Source organism: Microtus pennsylvanicus, chromosome 3 (genome assembly GCF_037038515.1).
Source record: "Microtus pennsylvanicus isolate mMicPen1 chromosome 3, mMicPen1.hap1, whole genome shotgun sequence".
Taxonomy (NCBI): Eukaryota; Metazoa; Chordata; class Mammalia; order Rodentia; family Cricetidae; genus Microtus; species Microtus pennsylvanicus.
Genome location: NC_134581.1, coordinates 43,322,567 through 43,340,182, shown reverse-complemented (window position 1 = coordinate 43,340,182; position 17,616 = coordinate 43,322,567). Strand labels below are relative to the sequence as shown.

The following is a 17,616-nucleotide window of genomic DNA, read 5'->3' as shown; positions in this document are numbered from 1 at the left end:
AGATGCAGACCAGCTTCTCAGTAGGTCAAGATGACATGGAACTGATAAAGGATAATTAGGACGTTGCTTTTCAGTGGACTGAAGCTGACACCATACTGACCCTTAGAGCAGTCATTCTATACCCTAGGAGCCTATTAAAAACCCTCTGTAGATGACAATCACTTAAATTGCCTTCCTTGTATGAAATGTCGCCAAAGAAGATATTTCCCAACATGCTTCTGTGCCAGTGTGTTTATTACAGACCCTCCTGGGGATCAATGGCTGGTGGGGAGCTGATCACAAAGCTGGCTTTATTAAACTATGAAATGTAAGCCCCATACTGAAGTGCTGCGGAACATCTCCCGTCCTGGTAAACATGTCTCCTCCTCCACAGAGTCTATTTATACACAGTCGCCTCACAGGACCTGAGGCGACAGCAATTTACCCTCCTAGAAGCTAATTTTTGCCACTATCTATCTCTCTTTTTACAACTCAAGTCCCTGCTTCCGTGAATTGCAACTGAACATCCATTCAGCTAATTTTCTTCCCTCGCATCCGTTGAGTCCTTGACTTAAAAACAAGTGAACAACCTGGCCAGGTCAAGAAACCCAACCCCTCTCCACCAACCAGAGCACGCCCTCTTCCCCTGCATTGCCCACAAAGCTGAAGACCAAAGAGGGAGAGGAGGGCTCAGCCTGCTCCAGGCGAGCACGCAGGCTCAACCCTTTTCCTCCAGGGGGATGGCAAAGGGCTATTCTAAAAATTACTGCCACTAGGGTTTGTCGGGCGGCTGCTGGTGACTCCTCACTGGGTTTTCCTTCTCCCGCCCTCCCTTTCTCTCTACAGATCTCCTCCTCCCCAAGGGAGGTTGCTGTTAAACCTTCATCACTACCAGCGGGGCTCTCACTTCATACGGGAGAGAGAAGCTGGGACCGCACTGCCAGCTCGTGCCTTCCGGATCCTAGGGTGTGTATGGCTGTGTGGGTGGGAGATGTTGGGGGTGTCCGAGTGTTGGTGGCAATAGAGCTACTTTCCTGCGGGGATCTCCAGCTGGGTGACACAGGTCATGTCCCTCGATCTCAAGTTGAGAGGCAGAAAACTATGTCCTGCAATTTGAGAAATGCTATAACCAAGGAAACGGACACAGTAACTGATATGTATGAGCGATACCCTATAAAAGTGAAATTACATGTGTTTTGTCATGGTAGTTTTAATTCTCTAAATCTTATATGTTTTTCTCCCACTATTTTATAAAGAAAATTCTTAGGGTTTGCTCAGGAAACTTAGAATTCCATCTTTAATGTTACTAGCAACCACGCTGACACGTGGTTTAGTTAATACAATAGTTCAGGAGAGATACAGTTTTATCCGTTTTAACTGAGTTAGTAGTGCAGAACTCAAAAGAGCCCTTGACTCCCCCAAATACAACTTTTTGACAAAATCGAATCCCCACCCCCCTGTAAATACCCTATATTTGTTATTTGACCAAAAATAAACGTAGAGTTTTGTTCTAAATGTGAATTTATGGCTATCATGGTCCAGGTTTCACTTTTGCAAATCGTTTCGGTGTTGGAATGGCAAAGTGGAATCCCCGTTCAGAAGGGCTTCACTAAAAATGGACAGCATGCGCCACGTCCGTTTCTATTCTGGGAGGCAGAGCTGATGAGCCCCAACAGATGCAGCCATTGGAATGCAGCAGGGACGGGGGCAGGCACAGCTGACTCTCCCCCTTAGCCAGGAGTCTGGTGGGATCCCACTCCTAGTGCGGGACAGTGACAGTGACTTCAGCACATGTGAGCTCCCAGTGTGGTGGGAAGAACACTCTCACAGGCCAAGTGACCAATCTTCAAGTAGCTTTCTCCAGAAATCGGCTTGAGAACAGGAATGATTTTTATTTAAAGTCAATACTTTTGTATCAACTTGCCCACTTACAGGTGAGGAATGGTTATGTTTCTGTTTCTTGGCAACATCAGCCCAGTGGTTCTAGGCGTGTTTTGGCTTACAGATTTTTTTCAGGAACTTTGTGGAAAAAAAAAAACAAAAACAAGAAACCCCTGAGTCATTTTACAGAAAAGTAACATGAAGACATCTGTGTTGTGGGTTTCAGAACAGCCTTCAGGGCTCATGGCTCCATCTGGAACCAAACCAGGAATAGAACTGCCAGATAAAATACAGGGTATCCTATTAAACATGAACTTCCTTATAAACTACAAATAAAAACAGCTTTTAATATAAGTGTGTTTGAAGTACACACTTGTATGTATGTTATATACATACATGCAAATATATATATATTCCTGGTTTATCTGAAATCCTAACTGCACATTTGTATTTTATTTGTGGCCTCTGACAGCTCAGAACTAGTTGAGTAGATCCTGTGTACAGAATCTTATCTCCACTGGCTTATCTCTCTCTGAGAAAAAGTTAATTTTAGGGATCCAAACAGCTGTTTGAGAGGACGTGGCTTAAATCCTGTCACCTCTAGCAGAAAACGCCAGCTATGCAGTAACTGTAAGGGTTCAGAACTAAAATCTCCGATCTGACAAGAGGTTAAACTAAAACCATAAAGGTTGCATGATTCATGCAGGCCTTGCAAATGGTTAGAGCAAAGTCGATACAAAACTCAGGTCCAGTTCTGTGATAAGCAAAGAAATTTGAGTCTTTAAGACTCCGTTGGGGAGAAAGAATTAGAAACTTGACTTCTAACTCCTTGCAAATATAAAATACAGAGAAGAAAGGCCTTCTTATTAAAGTTTTCCAGGCCTGATGGTACACACCTTTAATCTCAGCACTCGGAAGGAGACAGGTAGATCTCTGTGACTTTGAGGCCAATCCGATCTCTACAAAAAGGCCTCAAAAATAATTTTTTTCCAACAAAAACCAATGCCAATAATTTGGGATTCTCTATCTTGAATACAGAGACTAGAATAATAGTTAACTCTGTGCTTAGAGTCTCAATGTCATGGTCACTAAGTCCAAGTGCAGCTCTTACCTAATTTAAACAGATGACCTTGACTATATATGTATTAAATATATAATATATATATTATATATATATATAGTATATATTTGGTTTTTCAAGACAGGGTGGTTTCTCTGTATCTTTGGAGCCTGTTCTGGAACTAGCTCTTGTAGACCAGTCTGGCCTCAAACTCATAGAGATTCACCTGTCTCTGCCTCCCAAGTGGCAGAATTAAAGGCATGTGCCACCCTCGCCTGGCTTGACTCTATATTTTAAAGAAAGACAGTGGGAAGTTCATGTTCAGTCTGACCCTTACAACGAAGTACTTAGTTATTTAATCAATGACTTCTCAGACGCCCTTCTGTGCACTTACATTTTTGACTGGCCCAACCTGAAGTTTTGTAACTTTACCACCTTAGCAGGAAAAAGAAACCCACAGAGTTTGTGTCTTCAAAAACTTTATTTTGCACTCAGAAGCACTTTAATCTTGATAATTGGGGCTGGGAAGAACTTTTTCACAGTCTCCATATTTGATTTTATAAATTTTACAAATTTTGATTTTACAAATTTGATTTTACAAACCATGGGTATTCCTCCCTCAATCTCATTTTTTTCATGCTGGAAAAAGCTAGCTTTTCATCTTCCACAGGCTTTAACTGACCTTGGATTAAAGGGAAGCAAAACAGAGAAGACGGATGTTGTGTGTGTTTGAATCTTTGCTCCAACACACATTGCATGTGACTTGTGTGGCTGTTTTTTAAACTCTCTAAATTTTGAATTCTCCATTTGTAAAATGAAAACAGGACAAGATTTTCATTTTAAGATTTCTGCAGCATTTAAACTTATAAAATTAAAGTATATATATGGTATATTAAAGTGTATAATAAATTAAATTATATAAAATAGGTAACCAGGTCTCTAGCATACCATAATCCTTGTTTTCTAAGTAAATCCTAGGTATACAGTACTACTTAGGGAGAGATGGAGGTATCCATTTACACTTAATATGTTAGATGAATACTTGGTTATTTATATTTTTAATTGATAATGTACTTGAATTTGACAGGTACAAAGGATGATGGAAAATATGATTTGCATAAACCTGCCTAGCTGCTAATCAGGTCTAGAATACATTATGCTATCATTGTGGAAATTGCCTAAGAGACAAGAGCCAGGGTGGGCAGTGAGGACGGGCCTGGAGAGAGAATAGTGTCTGTTACCATTCTCCCCAGTTCCGGTGAGAATCCTTCTTAGAGGGATAGAGGAAGGAGGAGAAGAGGCAGTGGCACCCATCATCAGGATTATTATTAATAGTTATCATACCTGGGTACCCTCCGAGGGATGAAGGTAGAGCTTTGGCAGGCTCCAGTAGGACCGGAAGTCTCCTTTAACCCTCTGCACCCGGTGCAAAGTCTCTTCTTTGCCCCGAGAAGGAAGCCGCAGAAAGGGATTGGCAGTGCCTTCAGATGTCCTCATCCGGTTTCGCAACCTCAGCTGCTGTGGATGACCTGCTCTTTCCAGCAGTCCTATTATGGTAGGAAGCGTGTGAAAAGAGCAAGACCAATGGAAAGTTCTTCTCTTTGAGCGTACAGGTGTCAGCTCATCAGACCCCCATTGATGAGAACAGCTCAAGCATGTGACTCAGGAAAATGGAGATAGAGCCTTGAAGCTCCTCTCCGGGGAAGGAGCTCCAGGAGCACAGGGCTCACTCCTCGACGCTCTGCGATCTGAGTAGAAGCCGCAGTGAATGGGAAGCATGGTGAATTCCCGGCCTCCAAGTTTTGGCACTCAGAGTGGCCAGCCACAAAGCATGAGCTTGGCTTATAGGGGGGAAAGCTGTAAAAACCAGTTAAGTCTTCATTTGTCTTTCAGCTCATGTATAAGTTGAATCAAAAAGAATAGAATGTTTTCAAAATTTATTCCTCAGTGTGTAGGAATATTCTAGATTATGGCAGGCAAATGACTAAATTAAAATAGGCTGAGTTGTTCAGTTTTCCGTATATATGCATATTATATATGTGCACATATATATTCCTATGGTGCCTATTTATAACTGATTCTTTTTTAAAAAATTATCAGTTCTTTGAGAATTTCATTTTGAGCCTTATTAATGAAGTCAAATGCCTGACAAGTGCGGCTTGAAGGAGGGTTTGTTTTGGTTTATGATTGAAGATCACAAATCGTTGTGGCGGGGAAGGTACTGGGGCAGAAGACTAAGGCGGCTGTCCACATTGTGTCCAGAGTCAGGAAACGGCCGTGAACACCTATGCTCAAATGGCATTCTTTTAAATTCAGCCCAGGACTGGAGTCTGAGGGATGTTACCACCCATGTTCAGGATAGGGTCTCTGCCCAGCTAACCTTTGTGTAAACACCTTTAAATATGTGTTTCATAGTGAGTCTAAGTCCTGTCAAGGTGACAATCAAGATTTACCTTTGTATTCACCAGCAACCTTGTGAAGCAGGCATTGTTTGCTTTTTAATTTTTTAAATGATTTCCTACGTGCACGTAAATTATTTTGAACACAGACACCTGCTATCACTCTCTCTTATCCCCTCTCACTTTTACTGAGCACCTTCTTCCCAAGAAGTCCCTCTCTGTGTCTCTGTCTCTCTCTGCCTTGACCCACTGAATCACTGACTCAGGGCTGCTTGTGCGAGTATGGGCAGGGAACTACTTAAGGGAGCATGAGTAGATATCCAGTGACTGCAGCTTTTAATAAAATGACCTGCCCTCCCCCAGCAACCATTAACTACCAAGCCTTCCTCCATCCATGATGGAATAGCGACAGACCTCATCTTCTACATTCATGTAAAGATAACCAGAACTTCTGCGATTTCGTGAGTGTAATGACCAAGTTGCTTCCAGATGTCTATTCACAGCATTCCTCCTCGTCCTCCAGCCCACATTCTGTCTGCCCCCTCTTCCGCAATGTCCCCTGGACCTTGCCTTGGAGGTGAAGATAATAGACATGTCCCATATAGGACTGAGCACTCAACAGTTCACTCAGTTCACATCTCCTTAACTTAACTAGGTTCTCCGCATTCACACACACACACACACACACACACACACACACACACACACACAAGTGTCTCCGACCAAGGCTGAAAGCAGCACTGGCCTTCGGCTAACTATAAACATAAGTATTTAGAAGACAGTTTGACAATGCATCCACATACCAAAGCATCAGTAGTAGATTCCTCCCTAAGCCTATGCATTACTTGATCTTTGGCTGCGTATCAGGTATGACTTCCCTCTTGCAGAAGCGAACTCAGCTCCAAGCAGAAGGCACTCAGTTGCCCCCATGGCAGTTATGCCATTGCTGCACCGCTGTGCACAGCTTGCCTGGTGGCACACTAAATCATAGCACGCTCAGTGAGAGTAGCAGCAACTTTTCTTCCCATGTAGCCCGGTTAGTACCTTTCAGCACTAGCCAGCAGAGAGGAAGCTTCCGGTTCAGCTCAGCTCTAGCTTAAACTAAGCGACCCCCGACCAGCAACTTTTAAGGATATGTAGCAAATCTAGGATTGGGGTTTTTAGTTAAATAAGCCACAGCTTTTAGAAACTGAAATAGCCAATGCTACCTCTATTTATGTCCTTTGTAAAAAATTATTGTTAATTAGCTTATGAGATAGTAGGTTTCCATATGGCTCTTTCATACATATCTCCTAAGGTTTGGTTAATTCTTCCCTCACTTCCTCCTCTCTTCCATCTCCCTACTGTTATCTCTTCTCAACCCTTCCCAAACCCCAGCATTACACATGCACCAGGCTACTTCAATCCCAGTGCAGCTACTGACAATGGCCAGATGCCCCTGCATCATCCACTCTCAGGGCTAGTTGACCCAGCAGGTGAGCGCATTGCTTTCTTCCTGTAGTCAACAGAGCCTGAAAGAGGTCAAAAGATCACACTACAGCTAAGTAATGGAATTGGTATCAGTACTGTGTTTTCATTATCATTCAGTTTGAAATGGGATCTAATTTCCCTTATAATATCGTCTTTCAGTCATAAATTATTTAGAAGTATATCATTTAATTTCCAAAGTTTGAAAGTTAAGTGGTTTTCCTGGACAGCCTGTAATTACTTCTAACTTTATTTATTGTTATCAAATAATGTAGTCTACAAGAAGCCATGTGACGTCAATGCTTTTTTTGTTGGCTGAGGCATTTTTAGTGACTCCGTGAATGTGCCATGTACACATTAGTAGAATTTGTATCTTTACAGTTGCATATAATGGTCTACTAAGTCAGTGATTAGGAATGGTCAGATTTTGCTAACTGAAATTTTTTTCTAGTTCCAACAATTGTTGAATTAACTTCTTCAAATATAATTGTGAATTGCTTATTTCTCTCTAAAATTTTACTTGTTAGTTCATGTATTTTTGAAGCTCAATAATTATAAACATATACATTTATGATAGTTACATCTTCATGTTGAATTTATATTTGTATTATTATGAAATTCTATTACTAGTAAAAAAATTTTCTTTTTGTATTATTATGAAATTCTATTACTAGTAAAAAATTTTTCTTTAAGTCTATTTTCCATGACACTAAAAAAGCCACAAGACCTTCTTATGTTAATTATTGCCTTGGTTAATATTTTATAACCACTTATTTTCTACTTATCTGTGTCTGTATAGTGAATCTCTTATAGTTAGCATATTGATTTCTCTTTTGTTTATCTATTCTAGCAACCGAGTCTTTTAATGGTTTTCCATTAATATTTAATATCAATACATTTGTTTAACATTACATTGCTGTTTGTTCCCTCCAACATTCTTGTCTTTAGAATTCTCAGCTATATTCTGCATATCTTAAATGATTGTTCTAGAGCTCTGTGGTCCAATATACTAGTCATCTGCCACTTGGGGCTACTAAATGCTGAAAATGTGGCTGATCCAAAGCAAGACATACTAACATCTAAAATGTACACAGGATTCTGAGGATTTAGTATGAAAACATGCAATAGCATATTAATAATTTTATAAAATTATATGTGAAAAATATTTTGTGTATGCTACGGTGAATAAATAGCTACTTGCATTAATTTCAACTATCCATTTTTATCTTTCTACTGCAGCCACTCAGGTTTTTAGATTGTATATATGATTCATTTTTATAGGACAGCATTGCTCTAGACTAGTGGTTCTCAACCTGTGGGTCACAACCCCTTTGGGAGTCAAATGACCTTTCACGGGGGTGCCTAAGACCATCAGAAAATATAGATATTTACCTATGATTCCTAACAGTAGCAAAATTACAGCTACGAAGTAGCAATGAAAATAATTTTATGGTTGTGGATCACCACAACAGGAGGAACTGTATTAAAGGTTTCAGATCAGGAAGGCTGAGAACCACTGCTCTGGATACTTTAGCATGCACATAAAATTTCCACAGGATTTATACATGCACGTTGTATGTAACCCTTCACAGAAAATATGGACACTAAGCTGCGGGTGTAATCAGCTAGAGGCATGCTCGCGTAGAATGTGATTCCCAACAGCTCAGACCAACAGCGACAACAGCAAACAAAACAAAACCACAAACTCTACTGCCCAGCTGCTCTTCAAATCAGAAACAGTTCCTGTTGGATCTGTAGCTGTCTTGTGCAGCCCCCGCTGCAGCCTGCTCTTAGGCTAACAGCCATCACAATGCCCTTTGCAACTGCTGACTCAGCTGCAAAATTGTCCTCACTTTTTGCTCCACCGCGTCTTCAGTAGCTTCTCCTGCTCCCCCTACCTCCACTCTTACCTCTAGATTATAATCGTAATGTTGTAAGATAATTAGAAACTTGTTAAGGAAAAGGGGATTGCTCATTTAAAGAGTACATGGAGACTAACAGGGTAGAAGAACACACTTAAAACTATAAATTAGCCGGGCGGTGGTGGCACACGCCTTTAATCCCAGCACTCGGGAGGCAGAAGCAGGCGGATCTCTGTGAGTTCGAGACCAGCCTGGTCTACAAGAGCTAGTTCCAGGACAGACTCCAAAACCACAGAGAAACCCTGTCTTGAAAAACCAAAACCAAAACAAAACAAAACAACAACAACAAAAAAAAAAACCTTATAAATTAGACATAAATCATTCGAAAGTCCACCAGACACATTTACGCAGAATCTTCTGCTGGCCTTTCCTTCAGAGCCCCGACATATCAGAATGTCCAAAACCCGAGATCTGCCTATCAATATTTTATATGCATTAAGCAAACAGACTTGTAAACACCAGCCAGCGACTGCCCCGAGCCACTCTCAATCCTTCTTACCCTTTTTCTCTCAGCATGCCCTGGACCTCATCAATGGTCCAGAACTGAAGAATTATACAGGGATCTGAGATCCAGCTTCAGCACTGTAGCCTGAGTCCTTTCTGATTAGGAGGGGTTCTGTTTTTATCAGATATTTGTGTTTTAAATAGCACCTCTATACCTACATGCCACTAGCAAAGTAATCATCTAATATGGGATAAACATATTGCCTTAGTTCGGGTTACTATTGCAGTGATGAAACACTGTGTCCAAAGAAACTTAGGGAGGAAAGGGTTTGGTCAGCTTACACTTCCACCTCCCAATTTATCATGAAAGAAGTCAGGACGGGTACCCAGGCAGGGCAGGGACCTGGAGGCAGCAATTGATGCAGAGACCGTGGAGGGGAGCTGCTTGCTGGCTTTTTCCTCATGGCTTGTTCAGCCTGCTTTCTTAAAGTATCTAGGACTATTCGCCCATGGATGGCCCCAACTAGAATGGGCTGGGTTCTTCCCCATCAATCATTCAGAAAATGCCCTGCAAGCTTGCCTCCAACCTGACCTTACAGAAGCATTTTCTCAATAGAGGTTCCCATCTCTCTGATGACTTTAGCTTTTATCAAGGTGATATAAAAACCAAGCAGCACAAGAATCTTTAGCCTTTTTAGTCTAGGGCTTCCTTGAGATCCCATTATGTGCATGAATAAAGCATTGGCTTTCTGGGTTCTTCCGAGGACCCAGACAAGGCCTGCATTTGCTCGGCTATAAGTGTAGCTTCTTGTTTGCAGCTTGCATTTGTCGCATCTTGTCTTGAGAGCACACATTGCACGTTTACCGCTCCATCGTTTCCAGAATACTGCTGTCCGTCCATGTAGGAGTGGCTATCCTATAACTTCTTGCTGAGCAAAGTATTTTTAAATTTCCAACAAGGCCAACAAGGAAAGTAACTACAAAACCTAATGAGAAAGGGTGTAAGTCCTTTAAATAAATATGAATGTGAATATGATTTGAGCAAAGTGAGAAAACAAAACATAGCCCCACGCCAGCAAATCCTAGAGGTCTAATAAGCCCTACTGCGCAGGCGCAGGAACAAGTGCTGAGGTAGGGGCCGGGTCACAAGAACAGGGATACTTTAGGATAGCTACGTGTGTCGCTTCGAACGTGGTAGGTTTCACTGATGTTGTTAAAAGGACCTTCTTTTCATGATATTTTGTAATTTTATATGGATTCCTAAATTTTAATATTTATCTTGAAGAAAACCTTCAAGGTAGTCATAATTCACTTTTTGGTTAAGTCTTTCAAAGGTTTCCATTCCAAAATTTACAGTGCATTCGAACCAGAGAACCGCTCATTGCTTCTGGGTCATAATTGCTTAAAAATACACCCTTTGGGAGATTTCATTTGAAAACACACACCTTTCTAGAATCATTTTCAGTGTTTAAGGCATGAAATAATGTCACTGCGATGTGCATCTCAATGTCTTCAAATACATTTTGGTTAAATGAGAATTAATCTACTTTATGTAATTATAAAAGTTTCTAGTGTAATATATCAAAATCCAAAGCACAGTGAAAATAAACATCTCCTTCTCTTTTAGTGAGCTCTTGACGGCGACAGCGCTGTGACGAACATGGCACCCAAGAAGAAGGCTATCAAAAAGAACAAAGCAGAGATCAACGAGATGACCATCATCGTAGAAGACAGCCCCCTAAACAAGCTGAGTGCCCTAAACGGGCTCCTAGAAGGCAGCAACAGCCTTAGCTGTGTCTCTTCTGAGCTAACGGACACTTCCTATGGCCCCAACCTCCTGGAGGGTTTAAGTAAAATGCGGCAAGAGAGCTTCCTGTGTGACTTAGTCATTGGTACCAAAACCAAGTCCTTTGATGTTCATAAATCAATCATGGCTTCGTGCAGTGAATACTTTTACAACATCCTTAAAAAGGATCCATCAACGAAACGGGTGGACCTCAATGATATCGCCCCCTTAGGCCTAGCCACGGTGATCGCGTACGCATACACGGGGAAGCTGACCCTCTCTCTGTACACAATAGGAAGCATCATCTCTGCTGCCGTGTACCTTCAGATCCACACTCTTGTGAAGATGTGCAGCGATTTTCTGATACGAGAGATCAGCGTTGAGAACTGCATGTATGTTGTTAATATCGCCGAAACGTATTGCTTGAAAAACGCCAAAGCGACAGCCCAGAAATTTATCCGGGATAACTTCATCGAATTTGCAGAATCAGAGCAGTTTATGAAGCTTACCTTTGAACAAATTAATGAGCTTCTCATAGACGATGACCTGCAGTTGCCTTCTGAGCTAGTAGCGTTCCAGATTGCAATGAAATGGCTAGAGTTCGACCCCAAGAGAGTGAAGCACGCAGCAGATCTTCTAAGTAACATTCGATTTGGTACCATTTCTGCACAAGACCTGGTCACTTATGTTCAAACTGTACCAAGAATGATGCAAGACGCCGATTGTCATAAACTGCTTGTGGATGCTATGAACTACCACTTACTACCTTATCATCAAAACACGTTGCAATCTCGGCGAACAAGAATTCGAGGCGGCTGCCGAGTTCTCATCACTGTTGGGGGACGCCCTGGCCTGACTGAGAAGTCCCTTAGTAGAGACATTTTGTATAGAGACCCTGAAAATGGATGGAGCAAGCTCACAGAAATGCCAGCCAAGAGTTTTAACCAGTGTGTGGCTGTGATGGATGGATTCCTTTATGTAGCTGGTGGTGAGGACCAGAATGACGCAAGAAACCAAGCCAAGCACGCTGTCAGCAATTTCTGCAGGTACCAGTGCTTTGTCGGTAATGCAAATGAACTGCAATGTGGAGAAACTGCCTTGACCCAGAATTAATGCCTGTTATCTTAGGTCATTAGCCACGTAGTAGTGGTAGTAAAGCTTTTGATATTTACTATGTTTCGTATAAAGCGCATCGGAGATATATGCACCCTAGATTTCTTTTCTACTTTTTAATGTTTTTCAGTTAGCATACAAAGGGATGAATTAAATTTTGACATTTTCATTCACACATGCCATTACACTTTTTTACGCATATCTCTTGGCCACTCTCTGCCCTTGCTCCTGCTTCCTCTTATTGGTCCTCTTGCTGGTTCCCCAGAATCCCTCCTTTGCATCCACGTCACATGAATTTCATTATCACTCTGCCTTAAAATCTCTTCCTCCCCTCTCATGGTCACCTTTCTATTTTCATACACATACACATCAAACATGACCAAGAAGCAAGATTTCTATGACATGTCTTTATTGTCTCAGTATATGTGTGTACCCACCACTTACCAAGAATCCATGGAGAAATGGATCAGTGGTTAAAAGTATCACTGCTCTTGCAGAGGGCCCAAGTTTGGCACCACATCAGGTGGCTCACACCAGCCTGTGACTCCAGCACCAGGGCGTTCAACGCCTTCTTCTGGCCTCCAAGGGAGCCTGCACTCACAGGACACATGCACAGACACAGACACACATGCACACACACACTCTTTATATACATACATATATATACTACATACGTATGTAAACATATGTATGTGTATATATTACATTTCTATGTAAATATATTTGTTTATATATAATATAATCTTATGTTTATATATAAATGTAATATATCAATACAATTAAGTTATTTTGGTAGTGCAGCATATATTCTATGCAATTTATTTTCATATACTTTATATTTGTATAAATATGTTCTTTTAAAAAGTAATTCAAGCAATTGATTTTCAGACTTTTTATGCTTTTTTCGGTTATGGGTCTTGAACCCAGTGGCTCACCTATGTCAAGCAAGCACTCTACCTCTGAGCCACAGTTCCGGTACTCAGTTTGTATCTATACTTACAACTTTATTTGGGAGTGAAACGGGACAAAGGGGTTCCAAACTATGTGAACAAGGAACCGTGAGTTCACTGGGTCTCCTTTCCCTTCTGCTGATTTTCTCACCCTTAAATACTCAAGCCAGCTTTCTTTATATTGATTTCTTTTTTTTTCTTTGTTTAGTTCTTTTTTTTCTTTTTTAAATTTATTTATTTATTAAAGATTTCTGTCTCTTCCCCGCCACCGCCTCCCATTTCCCTCCCCCTCCCCCAATTAAGTCCCCCCCCCCCAGCCCGAAAAGCCATCAGGGTTCCCTGTCCTATGGGAAGTCCAAGGAACCCCCACCACCATCCAGGTCTAGTAAGTTGAGCATCCAAACTGCTTAGGTTCCCACAAAGCCAGTGCGTGCAGTAGGATCAGAAACCCATTGCCATTGTTCTTGAGTTGTCAGTAGTCCTCATTGTCCGCTATGTTCAGAGAGTCCGGTTTTATCCCAGGCTTTTCCAGACCCAGGCCAGCTGGCCTTGGTGAGTTCCCAATAGAACATCCCCATTGTCTCAGTGTGTGGGTGCACCCCTCGCGGTCCTGAGTTCCTTGCTCATGCTCTCTCTCCTTCTGCTCCTGATTTGGACCTTGGGATTTCAGGACTTTATATTGATTTCTATCCTGAAAACACTAACACTAAAAAAAAAAAATCTACAAAATGGAACTTTTACTAGTAGAAAACTGTTCAGAGAGATGAAGCCTTTCTTGATGCTTTTAGACATAAGTCCATTGGTCTCATTCTAACAGGCTCGGAGGGGCGGCTTAGCTTTGTCAGTGCGATGAATGGCCGCGACAGACATGCCAATGAGAAGTTTGTAGAAATCGGAGCAGACAGCTCCTATCCTAATTCAGCAGCAAGAAAGAGCTAGGGGTCATCGATGTCCGAAAAAACAAGTCGAGTCCCCTCTAATGTACAGGTTCCCCTTTCAGGTGCCCAGCTTCTATCCTGCGACCCATTTTGCATGCCTCTTAATCTCAGGAAGGGAGAGTGGCTATTAGAGAAAAGAATCCTGTGGGGTCTTTTTGTTGTTGTTGTTTGGTTGGTTTGATTTTTGTTTGTTTGTTTGCTTGGGGATCTGGTTAAAGGAAACGTCTTCTGAATGGGGAGAGAAGGGAGTATCACTTTTTTTTTTTAATGAATGAGAGGAGGAGAAATAGCTGTAATTGTGTGTTGGGGGTGGAGGGTTCCCACTTATGCAATGCTGGGCAACATGGATTCCCCCACTTAGGTGATCAAGATGCCCTCTGTCATCTCAGGTACGATCCTCGCTTCAACACCTGGATCCACCTGGGCAGCATGAACCAGAAACGCACGCACTTCAGCCTGAGCGTGTTCAACGGGCTCCTGTACGCGGTGGGCGGCCGCAACGCGGAGGGCAGCCTGGCTTCGCTGGAGTGCTACGTGCCCTCTACCAACCAGTGGCAGCCCAAGGCGCCGCTCGAGGTGGCACGCTGCTGCCACGCCAGCGCCGTGGCCGATGGCCGCGTGATCGTGACGGGCGGCTACATCGGCAGCGCGTACTCGCGCTCCGTGTGCGCCTATGACCCCGCGCACGACGCGTGGCAGGAGCTGCCCGAGCTGAGCACGCCGCGAGGCTGGCACTGCGCGGTGGCCTTGGGCGACAGGGTGTACGTGATGGGGGGCAGCCAGCTGGGGCCGCGCGGGGAGCGCGTGGACGTGCTCACGGTGGAGAGCTTCAGCCCCGCAGCGCGCCAGTGGAGCTTCGTGGCACCGCTGCCCGTGGGCGTGAGCACGGCGGGAGTCTCGGCGCTGCACGGGCGCGCGTACCTGCTGGGCGGCTGGAATGAGGGCGAGAAGAAGTACAAAAAATGCATCCAGTGCTTCAACCCCGAGCTCAACGAGTGGACGGAGGACGACGAGCTGCCCGAGACCACCGTGGGCGTGTCCTGCTGCACCCTGGCCATGCCCAACAGCGTGTCCCGCGAGTCACGGGCCAGCTCGGTGTCCTCCGTACCGGTCAGTATCTGAACGCATTGCTTCCCAGAGGCCTGTGGTCAGACTGCGAGTGGGCCACAAGGAAAATAAATACAGCGTTTACTACAGTGATGGCGACTCAAAGCGATCTAGAGGAATGTCCGGGAGGCTCTAAATTCTTAGTTTGGTATCATCTACCTCAGTCTTTCCCCACCTTCCACCAACAAAATAAAGAGCTGTAGGCGACAGAAGTAATTTCGTTCTGCAGCCACTGGGTGGCAAATGGAGTTTGTTGCAGGCGCTCTTCCAAAGAGGCCGGCTTCCTAAATTCCTAGCAGTTACTTGTTGAGATTTCTTTTTCCTACACTGTACACGTAAAAACTTGAATGACTAAGCAATTTCCTATTCAAAGATGTCTTTTGTTCTCTGCTTCCTTTGGGGGAGTTGAAAATACTCACTTCAAATTTTCAAGTGAAAATAGTTTATACCCATCAAGACTTAATTTGCATAATTCAACATAAAAATTTCTTTCCCCCTCCTTAAGTACAAAGAACTTTTAAGGACATCTCGTGTTAGAGTCAGAAGGCTTTAAACAAGGTGTGGCGGGAGAGCAACACATCCTGCTGGGAGACAGTAAGGCAGCAGTTTGTGGTTAGTGGCATGTAGCTTCCTCTGGAAGCTACAATCATTTTCTATCATAAAATCCTTCTCTTAGAAGAGGAGCGGTTTCCAGTCGTTGAATTTATAGGGCAAATTTAAATCATTTGACATTTTTCTTAGAAATGATTTTATCTCTTATCCATCACTTATCCTTATATATTGGGAAACATAAACCCCCACCACCACCACCCCCGTGAACCGAGGACCTTGCGCATGCTAGATAAGTGCTCTGCCAGGAAGCTACCTCTCCAGCCTTCATTTTGTTTTGTTTTATTTATTGAGACTGAGTCTCACTTCGTAGGCCATAGTAGCCTCAGACTCCCGGAGATCAGCTTGCCTCAGCCTCCTGAGTGCTGAGGTTATAGGCATATGTCACCATTACCAGCCCTTTGCTTTATTTTAAAGTAGGGTTTTCCTAGGTTACCTAGGTTAGCCTTGAACTTAAAACTCTCCAGTTTCAGCCTCCCTAGTAACTGGGAATTACAGATATGTACCACCAGGTACAACTTTACCCTAAGTTAAATTGCTTCTACATTAGCCCAAATGATCACCAAATAGCCTTATGTTCTTGAGTATCATTAACTTTGCCTTACCTTTCCAGCTGTGCAGACAATAGCAGGAATTTTACTGGCCCACTCTTTCTCATGATGATGATGCAGGAAGCATTTAGGATGCCTCCTAGTTGGCAATGACTGGATGAATGGATGGATTCACCTATTGAGAAATGTGGTTTGTGTCTCCTGATGTCTAACTTAAAATATTAAGCCAATAATATATGTTCTTTATGATTTACTTTTATTGTTATCACTTCAAATTGCTTTGCAAATCAAAGACTATCTCTCTTTCACTCTTTTTTTTTTTTTGAGTCAGGGTCCCTATGTAGCTCTGGTTTTTTTAGAACTAATTAGGTAGACCAAGTTGGCCTCAAAATTGCTGAGATTCACTGGTCTCTACCTCCCGAGTGCTGGGATTAAAGGCATGTGCCATCATATCAGGCAAAGTATATTTTTCTGCTGCCAAAGAATATTTTCTTATCTGCCAAGTTTGGGGGAGAAGGGAAAGACTGTAGTAAATGATGCAGATATTCTTTTAATATATCAGTTTATTCTTTGTAGTATATTTGTTTTTGAAGGAAGTGCCTATTGATTATGAGTTATGTATAGTTAGTTTAAGGGGATAAATAGGTATCTGGAACTATATCTTGGTTGTCATTAATCCCATCCCTTCCTACCTGTGTGTTGGGTTGTGATGAATATGTCTGAAACACAGTCATCTCTCCTTGTCTGTGGGCTACACTTCTGTAGGTACAGCCAGACACACACTGAAGAGATCTGAAAAAATTGCATATGTAGGAAACATGTGTCGAACAGCCTTTCTTCTTTCTTTTCTTCCCTAAGCAATGCAGCACAACAGTTAACTATTGCAGTGTATTAGATATTATAATGACCTAGAAACAATATAAATTCTACAAGAAGATGTGAGCAGGTTCTATGTAAATACTATGCCATTTTGTAGGTGGGACATGAACCTCCAACTGGTATCCTAGCAAGAAGTAGGGCATGCCCTGCTACCAGTCTCCCAAGGATACTGAGGAATGGCTACATTTGATTCTAACTGTGAAAAGTGGTTCAAATAAAACATTTTTGAAACAACCTTCTTCATCCTCCCTTACAAAAAGTTCAGTTTGGTATTCAATGGTAACACTCAAGAACAGACTGTAAACACTGGGGGGGTGGAATAAGTAATCATTAGCATAAAAATACAGAGAGAAAGAGGAGTTTCATCAAGGACAAGGAAAATCTAGCGAGCCTGCTCTTGTGACTCCCTGACTATGCAGGCTGGAAAACAAAACTGAGAGAGAATGGCTTTTGGACCAAGTTAATCACTGACTGAACTCCTAAATTATCAGCGGTGCAGCTGCATTGGTAAAATCAACCCCGTTTTCAATG

The 17,616-nt window shown here is 42.5% G+C and overlaps 2 protein-coding genes across 3 annotated transcripts in view; both read left to right on the top strand.

Annotated features, from left to right (window-relative positions):
• The first annotated feature begins 669 nt into the window (after positions 1-669).
• Positions 670-17,399, top strand: Klhl31 (kelch like family member 31). 2 transcript variants are annotated; one of them, XM_075965159.1, is made up of 3 exons: positions 670-945; positions 10,780-11,984; positions 14,329-17,399. In XM_075965159.1, the coding sequence occupies exons 2-3, from the start codon at positions 10,813-10,815 to the stop codon at positions 15,059-15,061; spliced, it is 1,905 nt and encodes a 634-aa protein (XP_075821274.1). In that variant the 5' UTR covers positions 670-945; positions 10,780-10,812; the 3' UTR covers positions 15,062-17,399. The 2 variants fall into 2 exon arrangements, with proteins under 2 accessions (XP_075821274.1, XP_075821275.1); XM_075965160.1 differs by lacking the exon at positions 670-945 and adding an exon at positions 1,714-1,913.
• Positions 1,998-17,616, top strand: part of Elovl5 (ELOVL fatty acid elongase 5) — a 318,923-nt gene continuing 303,304 nt past the window's right edge. The window contains exon 1 of the mRNA XM_075965166.1: positions 1,998-2,002. The gene's annotated coding sequence lies outside the window, so the exon portion shown is untranslated. The remainder of the gene's footprint in view (positions 2,003-17,616) is intronic.

Bases quoted from the DNA above. Each gene is read 5' to 3' on its own strand.
- Klhl31 (XM_075965159.1), top strand. From the start codon at position 10,813: ATGGCACCCAAGAAGAAGGCTATCAAAAAGAACAAAGCAGAGATCAAC. The intron at 11,985-14,328 runs GTACCAGTGCTT...CTGTCATCTCAG, and splicing joins GCTGTCAGCAATTTCTGCAG to GTACGATCCTCGCTTCAACA.